Raw genomic sequence first — 17,262 nt, 5'->3', positions numbered from 1 at the left:
CTGCTGCAAGCAAAGTTACAGAACCCCCCCTGAGAGGCCCCAAGCTCTGTGTGCAGAGTTGCTTTTCTCGTCAAAAGAGAGCTTGCAGCTGCTCTTATATCTGTCATGGAAAAGAAGCAGGGAGATAGCAGAATTTGACTTGTTGTGTCTAGAGACATGAAAAATAAGCCAGTGTGGCAGAATGTGTTCTAAAGGAGCCGGAGCTACCACTGGCTCCTGACAGGCTTATTTTCACTTGGAGAACAGAGGAAACACACCAAGGTGCTGCTGCAAGCAAAGTTACAGAACCCCCCCTGAGAGGCCCTAAGCTCTGTGTGCAGAGTTGCTTTTCTCGGCAAAAGGGAGCTTAATGTGCTTTCTGGCTGCTAGAGACATGGAGAAACAGCAAGTGTGGCAGAATGTGTTCCAAAGCAGCTGGAGCTACCACTGGCTCCTGACAGGCTTATTTTCACTTGGAGAACACAGAAAACACAGAAAAGCTACAGAACTCCCCCTGAGAGGCCCCAAGCTCTGTGTGCAGAGTTGCTTTTCTCGGCAAAAGAGATCTTGCAGCTGCTCTTATATCTGCCATGGAAAGAGAGCATCGACGCAGCAGGGACTCGCTTCTGGCTGCTGCAGACATGGGAAACCAGGATGCGTGGCAGAATGTGTTCCAAAGCAGCTGGAGCTACTACCAACTCCTGAGAGGTGTATTTTCACTTGGAGATCACAGAAAATACAGTAAGGTGCTGCTGCAAGCAAAGGTACATAACCTCCTCCCTCAGAGTCCCCAACTCTGTGTGCAGAGTTGCTTCTCTCGACAAAAGAGAACTTGCAGCTCCTGACAACTCTGCCATGGAAAAGGATCATGGAGGCAGCAGGGACTTCCTTCTGGCTGCTGCAGACATGGCGTTCCCGGGTCTCTCAGGGCTGTCAGCCCCATCCTGCCCCCATTCCCGGCTCCCTCAGGTCTGTGGACAGGAACTCCCCCGGCCCTGCCCTGGCTCCCCCCAGCGGCCACCAGCGCAGCGCGAGACAAACCCGGCCCCGCCGGGCGGGAAAACCTCCCCTAAGCCCCCGAGCAGGCGCGCCGCTCCTTTATAGGCGTCTTTTGCGTTCGCCGGCAGGCAGGCGGAAGGGGGCGTTTCGCTCGCCGGTTGAGCATGTCGCAGGCGCTCTTTGGGCAGCCCGCCGTGAGGCGGGGGCGGAAGGTCCCGTTCTGGAAGCATCCCGGGCCCATCCCGGTGCGTCCCGCTCGGCCCGGCCATGCCCGAGAACGCGCCCGCCAGAGCCCCCGCCGGGGCCAGCAACAGGGCCAAGGGCGCCTACCAGGACCGCGACAAGCCCGCCCAGATCCGCTTCAGCAACATCGCCGCCGGCAAAGGTGCGGCGGCCGCGGGGGGAGTGGGGCTGGGCCCCGCGTGGGCCGCGGTTGGGGCGGGGGCGATGGATCCCCCGGTGCTGGGCCCCGCCCGGGCCGTGCCCCAGGGATACGAGCAGGAATTCCGTGGCTTTAAGGGCCGGGAACTGCCCGGGGTGGGCCGGCGCGTGTAGGGGATGCGATCCTGGGCACTGGGAAGAGCCTCGGTCGCTCTGCGTGCTGTGTTCTGTTCCTTTGTGATTCCCCAGATTTAAAATGGCTGCAACCCAGTGGCCAGATAATAATTGTTTTATAAAAAAATAAGTGTGGAAATCAGGCCTGGTACTGCAGCGCTTTACATCATTCCGGTTTTTTGGATCCTTTAGTCTGTTTGGGAACTGCTGAAAAAGTGGGAGAGATTTTCTTTTAAGAAAATGATTGAGTGTTTATAGGCCTTTTGATGAGCTTACAAGCGTTTTCTTTTCTTGCCAGCTGTTGCCGATGCAATTAGAACGAGCCTTGGACCAAAGGGAATGGATAAAATGGTAAACTTTGTGTTTTAAATTCTCAAAATATTAAGCTTACTGCAGATACTGTAAATTCAAGGTGTCTTATCGGGGACGCCACCTTTTGCCTTAATTCTTTCCCTTGTTTCAGGTGTTTAAGGGAAAGTGGGAATTAAATGGAGGCTCACAATATTTTAATATTAAAATATCTTGAGCCTCAAATGAAAGGTTTGCAGCTGCTGAGCAGAGCTGTGTTCCTGCCTTTTATTCCCAGATCCAGGATGCCAAGGGAGATGTGACAATCACTAACGATGGTGCCACTATCCTGAAACAAATGCAGGTTCTGCACCCTGCAGCCAAAATGGTGAGTGGTTTCTTCTCCATTCTGTGTGGATTTTAGGAGCATTACCCAGGATAGGGACATTTTGCGCATTGTTTTCCAGGAACATTTATTTTGGTTGTGGCATGTGCTTAAGAGTTACAGACTGTTGTTTATTACCCAGTGTTCCTTATGCACAATCCCTCTGGATGTGTTTTAAGTCTTAAGGAAATGTAGCCCAAACCTTCATCTGTCATTTGAGAAGGAAAAACTCCTGCCCCAAACCATGAGGACAGAAGGGAATGAGCAAAGGTATGGTCAGATGGTCTGAGGATACAGTAGCTGGTCCTGTGGGATGTTCAGTGTTCATGGATTTGGTTGTGATTGGAGATGGAAATGAGCTCCCTGTGACCCTCCTGCAGGGAAGGAAAAGGTAAAACTGTTAGATGGGTGTGTTCAGTTTTGAATTGGAAAAAAGCTTTGCTTCTGGAAGTGACTTACTGTACCATAGCTGTGTTTTGGCCAAAGAAGTGTCTGGGTGTGGGTAAACAGCACACTGTACATTCATTGTTTTGTCATCATTTCTCCTTTAGTTAGTAGAGCTGTCAAAAGCACAAGATATTGAAGCTGGTGATGGCACAACCTCTGTTGTTGTCATTGCTGGAGCTCTTTTGGATGCCTGTTCCAGACTCCTTCAGAAAGGTAAATATATTCATTTACCATGCAGAGATTGTAGGTACTGAAGTCTTTTTGTCCTCTTGCATATGTGGGATGAAGCTTGAAGTAGCTGTTAATCAATTGGAAGGATAAAGGCTGTATCCCACACTCCAGGGAAATTGGGGAGTTTCATACAGGACTATGGGAAAACAGTTTTTGAAAGCCTGAAATTTAACCATTGTCAGCCTCCTCACAGGCATCAGCTGAACAGCAGCAGCTTTAAGAATGCCAAGAGAACTGGGAGAAAGTATTTCTGGGATGTCAGGGATCGCAGGGAAACTTGCAGGACTTGTCTGATAGGACAAATCACTTGGAATGTTAAAACTTTTTCTCTCAGTTTTAACAGCAGAAAATAATAAGGGAGGTCAAACACTGGTGAAAAACATTCTGCTGAAATGCCTTCAATTTATTCTGACCTGAGTATCTTGAGTTTTAAAATGGAAAGAGATGATGAAGAAAAACAAAAAAAAAAAGGTATGTTTGAAAGTGTGAAGTGTCCAACAGGCATTTTTCTTGCTCTGCCCAGGAATTCACCCCACCATCATTTCGGAGTCATTCCAGAAGGCTCTGGATAAAGGTATCGAGGTGCTGACCAACATGGCCCAACCTGTGGAGCTCAGCGACAGGGAGACCCTGCTGAACAGTGCAACAACTTCCCTCAACTCCAAGGTACAGCTGCACTGGGACTGGCAGCTCCAGCCCAGCCAGGCCTTTCAGCTTTTCAAGCCTAAGAAAGAGCAGTTCCATTTTCTGTACATCCCTGACTGTGGGTTTTTTCCCCAGCATCGCTGCTCTGTCTCTGCCGTGGAGCAGCTGTGAAGAAGATGCCTTGTGGAGACATCTTTGCTTCAAAATTCTGACATCAAATATTGAAACACAGTGACAATATTGTTGTGAAGCTGCTGTTCATCAGTGTGAAGTCTCTCACCATGTTTTCTTTACCATTGAATCCTTTAGGTTGTGTGTCAGTATTCCAGTTTACTTTCTCCAATGAGTGTAGACGCAGTGATGAAGGTCATTGACCCAACTACAGCCAACAGTGTGGACCTCAGAGATATTAAAATTGTTAAGAAGTTGGGGTAAGAAACAATTTGTAATTAGACAGATTTTGTGTCTGTGAACTCATTTTCCCAAAGTGCTCCAGCCATGGGTTGTGTTTGTTTCCAGAGGCACAATTGATGATTGTGAACTGATTGAGGGACTCGTCCTGACTCAGAAGGTGGCAAATACCGGCGTAACCAGAGTGGAAAAAGCCAAAATTGGTCTCATCCAGTTCTGCTTGTCTGCTCCAAAGACAGATGTAAGTCAAAGCCTCATGCTCGAGGACTTGGGATGATCAAATGGAATAACAAATGTTTTTTTAAGATGCTGTGGTGTCAACTCTGTGCCACAGCTAGAGCAAAGGACTGCTGGGTCCTAAAAGAAATTACTGTTGGTATTAAAAAATTTGTTTAAATTATGGGAAACACTGAACTGTTTCTAACAGTATGTTGCTGTTATGCTTCTTTGTTTAGAATTACAGCATCTTATATTAAAGAATGTGGCACATTTTGACACTTGCTTTTAAAGTCAGTTCACAATACTTGTTCTTTTTATTTGAAATAGATGGACAATCAGATCGTTGTTTCTGATTATGCCCAAATGGACAGAGTGCTGCGTGAGGAGAGAGCCTACATCCTGAACCTGGTGAAGCAGATCAAGAAGGCTGGGTGCAATGTGCTGCTCATTCAGAAGTCCATCCTGCGGTACGTTCATTCCCGGGCACCGGTCCTGCGTGCGCTTGGGGGCACCGCTGGAATTGTTTGAAAAACTGAAGCCAAACACGGTCACACTTGGCAGAGTAACAGTGACTGTACCTTTAGAAAGCACCAGCACTGTCTGTATTTTGAGTTTGATGACATCCTTACTTTGTTCCCTGAAGAACTTGAGCACTAGAACATGACTCCTTCCCTCTTGTTTTCAGGGATGCTCTCAGTGACCTGGCCCTCCATTTTCTGAACAAAGTTAAGATCATGGTGGTTAAAGACATTGAAAGAGAGGACATTGAGTTTATATGTAAGGTAAGGTGGGTCATATAAATGAGCAGAAGTGTTTAAAATTTAGCCCAAAACTAACTGCCCAGCTAGGGCCAGTTTATTGTGTCATTTTCACAAGTTTCATGTTTTGACTATAATGCAAAAGCAGACATTTCTCTAAAAAACATTCCTGCTCTGCTGAGCAGTCACACTTCTATAGAAGAATTCAGGACAGATGTAAAAGCCACAGTCTCTTCTGCATTTTACCACCATATACAGAAGAACAATTTGCAATGTACTTGCTGACTCTCAGTCAGCCTCTGGATTAATTTTTTTCCCATTATTTTTTCAGACAATTGGCACTAAGCCCGTAGCTCACATTGACCAGTTCACCCCTGACATGCTGGGCTCTGCTGAGCTGGCAGAGGAGGTCAACTTGAACGGTGCTGGGAAACTAATAAAGGTGAGTGAGGGACAAAATGTTAATATCTACTTAACATCTGTCTGTTATTTAAATAACTGGCAGGTTTGATGCTTTTTACTATAGAATTTATTACATTTAAGTCTCTAAGCTCTGAGGAGCCACTGACTTTGGCAGTCCAGTGGTTTTGCTTGGCCAGACATCAGTTCTGTTACAGAATTTGCAAGTGCCAATGGCAGTGTCCTTTTGTCCCAAACTTTCATTTGTTCCCCAGCATCAGTATTTGGTTTTGTGTTTTAGATTACAGGCTGCACAAACCCTGGCAAAACCGTGAGCATCGTGGTCCGCGGCTCCAACAAACTGGTCCTGGAGGAAGCCGAGCGCTCCATTCACGATGCCCTGTGTGTCATAAGGTGCTTAGTGAAGAAAAGGTAATGTCTCAGTTGGGGTGATTAGTGACACATAAAGCCTGAGTGTGTGTGCAGTTCTGTGGAGTGAGGTTTGCTGGTCATTTCTGTGCCCTCAGGGCGTTGATTGCTGGCGGCGGAGCCCCAGAGATCGAGCTGGCGCTGCGGCTGAACGAGTATGCGCGCACACTGAAGGGCATGGAGTCCTACTGTGTCCGTGCCTATGGGGATGCCCTCGAGGTCATCCCCTCCACCCTGGCTGAGAACGCAGGCCTCAACCCCATCTCCACGGTGACAGAGCTCAGAAACAGACATGCCCAAGGAGAGAAAACTGCTGGCATTAACGTCAGAAAGGTAACGAGGGGTTAGAATGCCTGGGTGTTAATGGGGAAATGCTTAACCATAGGGCTGGACTAGGGAGAGGGCAAGGTGGTGTCTCACAGGGGTAGCCTCCCTAAAATTAGCAGAGGGAAATTAGAACTTGTTCTCTCAAGAGCTCTCCCTGAGCATTGATAGTAGCAGATATTAAATGCTGTGTGCACAGGACAGGAAACATCTCATGTCTCCACAAAAAAGCATTTCAGCTACAATAAAAGATCTATTTAGAAGGATTCATCTGTAGGATCTGCAGTGGAAGGTGGTCATAAGTTGGAAGTAGCACTACAGCTTCTTTTCAGTTGCAGTGTTGACCTTTTCTGTTGGCTGATTTTGACTGGATATGTCAAATGCCTGGGGAGAGAAGATGCATGCTGTAATGCCCCTGTTGCAGGTGAAAGCCCTGTGATAGTCCAGGAGTTGACTGCCCTCAGGATTCTGCTAAAAGAAAATGTGCTAAATGTGGCTGTAGTGTGTCTTGCACAGAGTGAAGGCTCCTTGTTCCCCTAGGGTGGCATTTCCAACATCCTGGAGGAGCTGGTTGTGCAGCCTCTGCTGGTGTCTTTGAGTGCACTGACCCTTGCAACAGAAACTGTGCGCAGCATCCTCAAGATCGATGATGTGGTGAGTGGTGCTGGCATCGTGGTTTGAGTTGTCCTTCCTTCACAAGCACCAGGATATTGGCATTCATTAGCTGTGCTTAAAATGCAGTTACTGTGTAGAGTATTCTTCGTTTGTGTGCTACTTAAGACCATTCAGCCTTTTAATAACTGCAGGTAAAATTAAATGAATTGTAAGTACTGCACCATAAAGCAAGGAGTTAGAGTCACTAACAGCCCAGGATCTTTAAACAAAGAAGGAAGGAATTGTGATATATCCAGTGATTTCTTCTGGCTGACTGTGTCCTTCCTGCAGGTGAACACTCGAGGATAAGCTGAGCAAAGAGGTGAGGACCATGGCCTCGAGCCTCCTGCCCTGTAGCTGGAATATGGATTCCTCACCAAAAGCGCCTGTATGAATTGTCTTAAACTCCACCAAGACTGATGTACTTTGATCAGGTTTAACTTAAAAAAACAGCTTGTTTTCAAAAAGAAAATGCTGTTTTATCAATAAACACACAGTAGTCTACCTGAGTCTTTGCTGTATAATTTTGTTGGAGTTTGTTATGTTTTCTTACATTTGCTTTTCTTTGCTCCTCTTTCTCTCTGAAAAGTTTAGGGCAACCAATCATCTCTTGTGATATATTCTAAAAAGACCCTTGAAGTGCACTCTAGTAACACTTAGCTGGCTTGGAGCTGCTTGTCCCAAAGCTTTCCCTAAGAGAGTGGTGGTACTGCCCTCAAGGATGCCAGGCTGGAGGAGAGGAGGATCCTTACACTGGGAGCACATCACACTCCTTGCTCTCCTGAGGTCTGCAGTGATTCCTGATGCCATCGCCTGAGCCAGAGTCCTACAAAGGCTGTTCTTCACTTAGTATCCTCCCCTTGCTCCCAGAATAATTGGTTTTCCCAAGGGTGGCTGAGAAGTCAAAAGTACACCGTTCTATAATAATGCAAATTAGCTTTCCAACTTCTCATTCTTAGCCTGACGTTTCGAATTAACCCTTTCATCTCCATTATTGCTTTATTGAAACAACCCCATTCCTCTTAATGTTAAAAGGGGAGTGTTTCTTCCATTTCTTCTCACATTTCCATTCATGCTTGATTGGAGTTGGAGCTTTTGAGTTAATTTCCACCATGGTGTTGACCTGCAGTTGTGACTTGGCAAGCAGAGCAAACAGAATAACTCAACTACTAATTAATAAATTAGACAATCGATTTAGGCATTAATGCTCTGCCTGAATTATTCATTGCCTGTTTAAAATTGCAAATGCTGCCTTACCTCACAGAGTCACATCCAACAATGATCTCTTAGTTTAGGCACTACGATTAAAGCTTTCATCCCCCATTATCACAGAGTTACAATTCTTGACAAAAATTACAACAACAATTGTGTGTGATTTCATCACAAGAAGAAATTGTAACTTCACTACAGTAAATAGGTCCATCCAGCATTAATGCCTCTTTGCAGAGGCAGAACGTTCCTGCTTATGCTGGTTTAGGATGGAATATTCTAGGACAGAATGTTCTTGCTTATCCTGCAATTGCTTACCTAAAGTACAAACTTCAAGATGGAAAAAGCCTCTTTAATAACTGGAGGGTGCAAAAAACGTGGGCTCGCCAGTGAGAATTAGAGGTTCCGACTAAAATCCCGCTAAAAGTTACCTACAAATCCTGCCCGGCAGCGGCGGGAGTGTGGCGGAGCTCAGCCTCGCACGGGCCGGCCGGTTAACGCGCCCCGGGGCCGCCTCTGCGGGGGCGGAGCGGAGCCGCCTCCCCGTCCTCTCCCTGTCCGCTTCCTGCGCCCTCCGTCCGCTCCCTGTCCGCTTCCTGCGTTCCCTGCCCGCGCCGGGGATGGAGGATCCGCACCGGGCCTTCTGCCTGGCCGCCTCCTGCCTCCGCACGCCGCTCGACCCGCGCACACGGGCGCCCGCCGCGCTCTACGAGCGGGGCCCGCCGCCCGCCGCCGCCGCGGCGCAGGTACCGCGGGCACGGCCGGGGGGGGCTCTGGGGGCCGCGAGGCCGGGGCTTCCCCCGGAGCTGCTCCGCAGGGCACAGGGCTCTCCGCGCTCCCCCGGCACCGCGCGGGCCTCCCTGGGGCACAGGGGACACGCACACACACGGGGGACACCTGACAGATGGCCCCGGGCAGCGCCGAGCCTTTAATGAGCTTGTCTGCACAGCCCAATTAAGAAATGGCCGTGCCCGGCCCGGGGGAGAGCCTGGGATCCATCCAGAAAAGAAACTGTGTTCATACACGCTGGTGGCAGCAGCACATTCAGGGAGATGGAGGGACTTGGCGCTCTGCGGGTTCTGTGTGGACGTTGTAAATTCGCTGCTTCTATCCTGTAATTCCCATTGCCATGAGGTCACTGCTGGGGGAAAAAGCTTGGAGATTTTTTTGCAGTGAAAACTTGACATAACATAAAACATGGAACAAGATTTTTTTTTGTTGGAATGTCAAAGCTTGTTAAAGTACCCCCGTGTGGAAAAGTAGTACTCTGTTTTTTTTTTTTATGAAGAAACTTGCCTGCGACTTTTAAAAACATGCTGCTTAGAGCAAAATGAAGCTTTTGTGATGCTGACTAACTTGGCTTTAATAACTTCTCTGTCTTGTGTAAGCTTTAAAAATACTTAAAGAACATTAGCTGCAAACTGCCAAACAGTATTGGAAATATAAGCTGTGCAGAATCCCTGTCATTTCACAGTAAGTTATGGAATTGGAATAAACATTTATGCACCACATCCCAAATGACTTGTTTTTAGAGTGGTTATGGAACTAGGAGGTTCTGTTTGCTTGTAAATAAAGGCATTTTTAGAGCTGCATAATAATCAAGGAAAAATTGCATTTTACAAAAGAGTTAATTTTTTTTTCTTTTGGTAAGTCCTTTTGATCTTATTTCCTGTTATAAACATACTGATTACAAGACAGACTTTGCAACTTTTACAGATTTTAAATAGAACCCTTAGGATATAAATTAATATGCAATATGATTATTCTGTGTACTTCTACATTAACATTTGTTACAGGTATCTCTATTTGTGTTACTTTACCATTCATTAGACTTAATTAGGATAAAGCAATATTAAGAACCTTGTTCCCCTTCCTTCTAGCAGAAAAAATTTACAAACATCTCTTCTAGGATGACTTTGACTTGGATTCAAATACCAACAGAGAGCAGACCACCCCTCCCACAAGAGACTGTGACAAGTGGATAAACTTTTCCAAAATGTACAATTCAAATCAAGAGTATTACTTGAAGCTGGAAGAGTTGAGGAATGCCCACATGGAGACCATGGCAAAACTGGAGAGTATGTATTGGAACAAGCTATATTTAAAAGGAGTCCAACCCTTGGATAAGAGGAATGACACCTCTCCAAAGTGCTGTAGGTAAGTTTGGGGGCACTTTTTTAGCTGAAGATTCCCAAATGCTTTGCAGGCAGCTGGAAAACAGCAGGTTGTGTTTCTGGGCTGGAAAGTGTTACACTCCTCATCTCTCATAACCAGAGAGATAATCAGAGAAAAGTCAGTTTTGGTAATAGAAAGGCTCATTACCTTGCTAATGGTCTGTGAGGTTTGGGGATGGGTGTGCAGCAGGAATTGGGCAGCACATTTAGGAAAGCACAGGCCTTTCCCAAGTCAGGAAGCGGTGACTTGGTGATCAGCACTAAAACCAGGATCTGCTTTGAGTGCCCTGTGTGCTGCTCTTTTCCCTTCCCTCCCCCTCAGCCACTCATTTTTGTTTCTAGTGATGATTCCTTAGAGTAGAAGTCGCCAGCTTTGCATGAATGTTGGACTGGCTCAAACCAAGTTTTTTTTTCCCCCTTATTCTCAAGGCCAACTTGGGACAAGAGTTCATATCAGCCTATTAACCTGCACAAATCCTTTTCTGACTCAGACTTAAGTGATCCCTTGGGCTCAAGTGTATCTGACGCGTCTGATGAAGAATTAGTGTTGGAGGGAAACAGCAGCGAAACTGGATCATCCTCATTTGCTAAGCAGCAGATTGAAAAAATGTGGGATGGGTTCTCTCTGGACGACTACATCTCCCGTGCCAAGCACAGCCTGCCCAGCTCACCAGCCTGCAGGAAGGTGCACAAGAAACAGAAAGTGTGGTCCCCCAGAATCACCGTGCCCAAGCCTTTCCAGATGACCATCAGAGAAGCTCAGAGGAAAGAGCAGAATGTCAAATCCAAGTCACAGATTGAGCTGGAGAATCACTTACTGAAGAAGCAGCTGGAGGAGGAGGCAGAGTGTCAGAAAAAATTCCGAGCCAATCCCGTGCCTGCCGCCGTCTTCCTGCCGCTCTACCATGACATCGTGCAGCGCAATGAGGAGCGCAGGAGGTCTGTGAGGGAGAGGAGCAAACTCAAGCTCCTGGCTTCCCAAAAGCCCTTTAAATTCATCGAGCGAGAGAGGCAAAGGAGTGAAACCAGGAAAATGCTGTTGAAAGACGTTCCCCCACCTGAAAATAAAACTAAAGCATTCAGGGCGAAACCGGTTCCAAAATGTGTTTACAGTCCAGATTTCAATGACAAGCTAAAGAAGGAGGAGCTCTACAGGGAAATCAGGATCAGGATGAGAGCTGAGGAGCTGCTACGAAATTCATCTGTACCCAACAGCAGACTGGCCTCAAAAGAGGCCAACAAAAAGAAGAAACACAAGAGCACTGAACCAACGCGAACAGAACACAAGCCCAAGATCAAAGCGAGTGTTCCCGATTTTGAACTCCTACATGAGAAATTCCAGAAATGCCTCCTGCAACAAAAAAAAGTGAAACACCTCACAGTCTGTGAGCCTTTCGACCTTTACACTTCATACATTCCCTCAAAAAAGGGCAAGATCTTGAAGGACATTCAAGAGGATGAAGAAAAATTGAAGGAAACACGGTGGCCATTTGCCTCTCTGAGACGGAAACCTCAGGGGCAGGCAGGGGCAAACTCACATCTCTTGGGAGGAGCAAAATCCAAATCTCCCAAAAGCACAGAATCCACCAGAAGACGGCAAGAAGCCCTAAGGTGACTGCTAGAGATGTTCTGCTTTATATATACTTGAAAAGTAGATTTGGTTTTTTTTGGTATTAATATATATTTGGTATTTAATTTGGTGGGTTTTTTGGTATCTCTGTGTATGTAGTTAATTCTCCCCTGCAGTGAATACAGGATTAAATTTGTTAATGTAAGGGCTTGTAATATAAATCTTAAAATATTTAAATATAGGCCTTAACTAGTATTTATTATTGTTAAAGGAACACTAGGGCATTTTTGGCAGCATGTTCCTAAGAAGACGACAAATGACTGCTGTTTCCCAGGTTATCCTGAATCCCTTGAAATGGCACATACCTTGTGTCCTCTCATAGCAACCCTGTTTTCACCCTGGTTTTCTCTTTGGAATCATCTTTGCCAAAGCTTCCTTTGAATTCTTGCTCTAGATTTAAGATTAATTCAGCCTTAGTTTATTTTCCCCACCAGGAATTCTCTTGAGGAAAAAAGAAAGCTGGAAGAACAACAAAAAAGGAACAGAACCAAGCAGAAACAAAGAACAAAAAAATTCCAGAAAATTGTGATGTCTCGGGCTGAGGCCAATGACCCACATCAGAGCCTAGCTCAGATGTCGAAATCCACATTAAAAACATTCAGGTATTTTGTTGCATTCTCCTGAATCCTGAACACCTCATTCAACAATGAGAAGGAGAGGTTTGGGATTCCACTGTATGTTAAACATACAATGTGTAAAAAAAATAGCATGGTCTAAGTTTAGATACTTGCAGGTGGTAAATTAAACATGGTGCAAGCAGCTGGTTGTGAAGTGGCCAAATTTAGCATTTCAACTGGGAAATTGTTGCTAACCTATATAGAACTCAGAGTATAGAAATATATAGCATACAGCAATGTATATATTCCACATTAGATGATTATAGATTCAGTAACAGGAGAGTGCTGTGTTTTCTCCACTGATGTATCAACAAAAGAGGAAAAGGTTATAAAAATCAAAAGGGAAAGGAACAGTGTGGATACAGAATATCCTTGCAGAGCTGGGCACTGCACTAGTGTCGGTACAACTTTGGTGCAGCAGTGAACATTTCACAATTCACTTCTTTGTCCCAGCAGGTCCCCACTGAAGAGGGAAATTAAAGCAGAAATATTTTAATTTCACAGTGTAACAGCAGTGACTGAGGGAGCTGCTGGTGTTCAGGAGGAATGGGATCCAAGGTTCCCTGGAGTAGAGATGCAGTGCAAAGACTGTTTGTGTATGACTGAGCACACAGGGAAGGACACTTCTCAGAGTGCTGTAAGCTGCCACTGCAGATGGCTCCAGCTCTGACACAGCTCTAACCCTGTGACTGCTGCTTGGCCTCGTGTTTGGGGCTAATTTAACCCTTTCTGCTTGTCTAATCCTAAGAAAAATTAATCCTGTCTAACAAGCTTTTAGTGAGCTTTGTGATCCAGCCTGGCACGGTGGTACTGCTGCAGTATTGTCAATTTAAGGTGTTGCTATGTGGGGATGGTGAGAGGCACTGACTGCTCTGCACCTGTTGCTTCATGCCTGGGCAGGATTCTTGGGTAACAAGCACAAATCCTAATTTCCAGTAACCTGGCCTACTGTTAATAACAGGAGCTTTATAATCTGTGTGTCCTCGAGTATGTGAGCTGCTGACTCTGGGACAGAAGCAGAAAACAGCTGGAGTCAGAATAGGTGGAGAATTAAGAGAGACAGTAGGTGTTCGTAGATGTGATTTGAGTTCATTCAGCAGCAAATTTCACAATACACTGTTGAGCTTAATCAGCTTTCAGGAGCTCTTGTCTGGGTGTAAAATGCTGCTGTTGCAGACAGATCACTTCTCTGGTGCTGGTGCAGGAGGCTGCTGTGAATGTTTAACCTGATGATGCTCATTCCAGCACAGCTGGACACTAAGGTCTGTCGTTGGCAGTGCTCTTTCAAAGGAAGGAGCAACATGGAAGTTCACTTCCCAACATGGTGAGGAGTTCAGAGGTGGTCAGGGAGAGAGGCTGGAGGAAGCAGAGGTGTAAACTGTCCCCCTTGATCTCATCCTTGCCCTGGAGTGTCTGACCTGCAGTGCCAGATCTGCCCAGTTCAGAGGCACATCACAGAGCTGCCTGTCCCACACTGGGGAAGGGTTACAGCCTCTTCCATCTGGATTATCCAATGCTCCCTATGGTCACAGAGATAATTTCAGTTTTGAATCAACACTTTCATTATCCTGCTCTATTGACTGGGCCCTTGACTAACCAACTGAGGAAAAAACTGTTCCATGATGCAGAACGTGGCCCCATTTCTCAAGTGATCAACTGCTAACGTAGCAAGATTCTCCTCATCACACTTTAAAAGTACTGAATTTTATTTAATGCTCTTAATTTCCTATGGTGTATTCTGTTTAATTTTGCCTAGAACAACTGGAAGATCTCTATGAAATCAGCATGTAAAATACCCTAAATATCCGAATTTTTTACCAAAAAACCCCAAGAATCCAAATTCAGCCTCTATTTAAGTCCAGTAGCCAGGACCTGCCTCTGCTTAGCCAAAGTTACTCCTTCAGAGATGAATTGTTCAGTACCTTTTATGTATCTTGAAGTATGACAACATTTAATTTGTTATGAGCAATTGAACTGCTGTAGAAAATTACTCTTTGTACTATAAATTAATAATGATTTCTCTTGTACTCTGCTCCCCCTTAGGAACAACGAGAAGCAGAGGAGGCAGGAATATTTGCAAGAATTGCAAGAAATGGAAGAAAGAGTAAAACAAATGCCATTGCTTTTTGAAAGAGTCGCTCAGGTTGCTTTGTTTCTGAAGTACTAATTAATCTTGACTGATACTAAATCAGACTTTCGTAGTGTGACATTTTTAGAAGATACTTCAAAAACACTGTTCAGGGCAGTATTTCTCCATTTTGATCTCTGTTGCTCCATCTCCATATAAATATCAGCAATTTTTGAGATGTGGAAACAGAGAGCTGTTAACTGTGTCTGGTTCAGTTACAACATGAGTAACTCTGACCACAACCAAACGCTGCTGGTAGAGGAAAAGTAAAATCTGGTATAAAAATTTCAAGGATTGTTTTGCCATTCTTACCTGCAGTGAATAATCATTTCCACTTGACAGCTGCAATTAACGAATCAGAGGATTAATATAAATAAATGTATCAAAAGCCAGGCATTTAATGCATTAGATAATATTTAACCATTGTGGGTTTCTTTATAGAAGAATGCCAGAATAGCTGCAGAAAAGTATTATTCGAACAGACTGAGAGCACTGGGGATCTGCCCAGAGTTTGTTTCAAAGAAAAGAGGAGCAGCCAAGTCACTGCAGTTCTCCACTGCTGAAGATCTTACCTCCATAGCTGTCAGAGAAAGGTACAGATGACTGAAGGCTTTTTCTTTTTACCCACTACACAGCTAATAATTAGAACATTCTTCGTGTTTGGATTTAAGGGTTTTTTAATGATTTTCAGTATTTCTCAGGGAACTATCTGACTGTGTGGTATGTTAGCATTACTATGTACTTTTGATGTTTTTTTCTGAATTAAATAATAATTTGTAAAACAGAGGAGAGCTGCTTAACCAAACTGGCTATGTTATGTAATGCACTTCAAAGGAAAATGAAGAAAAACATTTCTTGTTTGTTCCTTTCATCAAAAATTCTGTCAGGCTGTTGTAAGTCACCACCTTTAAATCTTAAATTTTTTAAATGAACCTTACTAAAAATAGTTTTTAGTATCTATTGGATGTTGTGATTTAAAAGGAAGCAGATTTTTTTTTAAAAAAGGAATCTATAAAGCAATACTCTTGAGTTACTTTCTAGCATAAAAAGAGACTCTTGTGTCCCCCCTTCCCTTTTCCTTCCCCAGTTCCACCCTAGCCAAGACTACCAGGCTTTGTCCTGGATTACGTAAAGGTGGTTTAACACCTCCTGGAAAGCCTCTTCCCAGAAAATAAAACCCCACATGCAATTTGTCTTTTCAGAATCACCAGGGTTAAAGTGAAAAAAAGGGAATCCTTTGAGGAAGCAGCTGGTGACAATCCCCAGTCTGAGCAGTCCTGGGAGGAGGAGGAGGAGAAGGAGAAGGCAAAAGGTGTCAAAACCTCCACCCCAGATGGGCAGTGCAGTGATCTGGAGGATGGGGATGAGGCCAGAGCCAGCCCTGATGTCCTTGAGGCTGAATTCAGCTGGCACACTGATGATGAGGAGGACGAGGAGGAGGAAGCAAAGTCAGGCCCATCACTTGGTCATTCTCAGGGGGAAGAGGAGGAGGAGGAAGAGGAAGCCAAGGCAGACCTGTCACTTGGCCATTCCAAGGAGGAGGAGGACAAGGAGGAAGAAGCAAAAGCAGGTCCATCTCTTAACCATTCCCAGGAGGAGGAAGAGGAAGGGGAAGCAAAGGCAGGCCCATCCCATGTCCATTCTGAGGAGGAAGAGGAAGATGAGTCCAGACCCAGCTCTCTGTCTGGCAGGTCCCAGGAGCACAAGGAGGAAGCTCAGTCAGACCCCGAAGCCGAGGCTGCCTTCCAGTGTGAGGATGAGGAGTATGAGAGTGATGGTTCTGAGGAGAAGCCCAGTCATGAGGAAGGGGACTGACAGCAAGGCCTGGGTCTCAGGAACCTCTGCCACTGCTGGCTGTGGAACAGACACCAGAGAAAAACTTGGTGCTTTGCTACACATCCAAAACGCTGTGAATTTTTACCTCTTAGTTCAAGGGACCTGCTAGTGCAGGAATTCTCTTTGTTTTCCAGTAAGAAAGCTCAAGTTCCTAGTTTTCACCAAAAAAATAACTGACTTTTGTATTGCTCATCTGTGATATCAATGCACCTCTGTTGTTAAAATGAGCTGCAAGCTTGTGGTTTAATAATAAATTACACAGTGTGCTGTGTAGCACCAAGGGCTCACATCGAGCTCTTCCCATGGGCTGACAAAGCCAGAAGACATTTTAGAGCAGGAATTGCCATTTTTTTCCCTGGAAGAGGGGAATCTTTTTACCTCAGGTAACTCTAGTGGTATGGAACTATGCAAGGAAGTGCTTTAACACCTTTTCTTACACACTGGCTACTCAGGACTTCAGGTACTCCACAAAAAGCTCTCCAAAAAATGTTTGGGATTTGGTTTTTTTCTTACATCAGTAGTACCTTCTCCTACTATTACTGACTTGCTAAAAACTCTGTTATTATTTCCTCCCCCCTTATTCCTTCTGTGTTTGGAGTTTTTTAAGCATTCTTACTTTTATTTATTTTTGAAGTGTGAACATGACTGCTGTGAACTTGAAACTCTTTTTCAAACTTGAATAAAATATCTGTGAAAATATTAATCCTTGCTTCACAAGGAAGTTTGCTTGTGGTTTTCAGCATCCTGAAGAGTTGTACAAATCACATATGGATTTAGGAAATCAAATAATTTTCTGAAAGAAGGCAGAGGACCTCTAAATTATGGGGTTTTTTCTCAGATTATTTGAAATTATTCCAAAGGAATAAAAAGTCAAATCTGTTTCTAAGATTTAACAGCACTCAACTAAGTGTTCTGAAAAGAACAAATGTAGAATTGTTGAAATAC

At 45.0% G+C, this 17,262-nt stretch overlaps 2 protein-coding genes across 4 annotated transcripts; both read left to right on the top strand.

Annotated features, from left to right (window-relative positions):
• Positions 1-1,207: 1,207 nt before the first annotated feature.
• CCT4 (chaperonin containing TCP1 subunit 4) lies at positions 1,208-7,232 on the top strand. The gene is made up of 14 exons (XM_083857531.1): positions 1,208-1,363; positions 1,832-1,884; positions 2,120-2,209; positions 2,758-2,866; positions 3,408-3,550; positions 3,839-3,960; positions 4,049-4,181; positions 4,487-4,626; positions 4,845-4,941; positions 5,249-5,359; positions 5,618-5,748; positions 5,844-6,078; positions 6,610-6,723; positions 7,015-7,232. The coding sequence occupies exons 1-14, from the start codon at positions 1,246-1,248 to the stop codon at positions 7,030-7,032; spliced, it is 1,614 nt and encodes a 537-aa protein (XP_083713657.1). The 5' UTR covers positions 1,208-1,245; the 3' UTR covers positions 7,033-7,232.
• A 1,320-nt stretch (positions 7,233-8,552) lies between these two features.
• Positions 8,553-17,016, top strand: FAM161A (FAM161 centrosomal protein A; the record flags this gene model as incomplete). 3 transcript variants are annotated; one of them, XM_083857431.1, is made up of 7 exons in its annotated part: positions 8,553-8,678; positions 9,842-10,089; positions 10,536-11,717; positions 12,171-12,338; positions 14,397-14,496; positions 14,923-15,074; positions 15,684-17,016. In XM_083857431.1, the coding sequence occupies 7 exons, from the start codon at positions 8,553-8,555 to the stop codon at positions 16,294-16,296; spliced, it is 2,589 nt and encodes an 862-aa protein (XP_083713557.1). In that variant the 3' UTR covers positions 16,297-17,016. The 3 variants fall into 3 exon arrangements, with proteins under 3 accessions (XP_083713557.1, XP_083713558.1, XP_083713559.1); XM_083857432.1 differs by lacking the exon at positions 12,171-12,338; XM_083857433.1 differs by lacking the exon at positions 8,553-8,678 and having other exon boundaries at positions 9,943-10,089; positions 10,598-11,717.
• Between the last annotated feature and the right edge of the window lie 246 nt (positions 17,017-17,262).

Source organism: Zosterops lateralis, assembly GCF_965231275.1.
Source record: "Zosterops lateralis genome assembly, chromosome: 3".
In the NCBI taxonomy this organism is placed as follows: domain Eukaryota; kingdom Metazoa; phylum Chordata; class Aves; order Passeriformes; family Zosteropidae; genus Zosterops; species Zosterops lateralis.
Note: the sequence above shows the minus strand (reverse complement) of the source record. Positions and strands in the feature narration are given on the sequence as shown.

What these genes read in the sequence shown, in the direction of transcription:
- CCT4 (XM_083857531.1), top strand. Translation starts at nt 1,246, where the DNA reads ATGCCCGAGAACGCGCCCGCCAGAGCCCCCGCCGGGGCCAGCAACAGG. An exon ending in TGCACCCTGCAGCCAAAATG is followed by an intron (nt 2,210 to 2,757) that starts GTGAGTGGTTTC and finishes TTTCTCCTTTAG; the next exon opens with TTAGTAGAGCTGTCAAAAGC. An exon ending in CAACTTCCCTCAACTCCAAG is followed by an intron (nt 3,551 to 3,838) that starts GTACAGCTGCAC and finishes TGAATCCTTTAG; the next exon opens with GTTGTGTGTCAGTATTCCAG.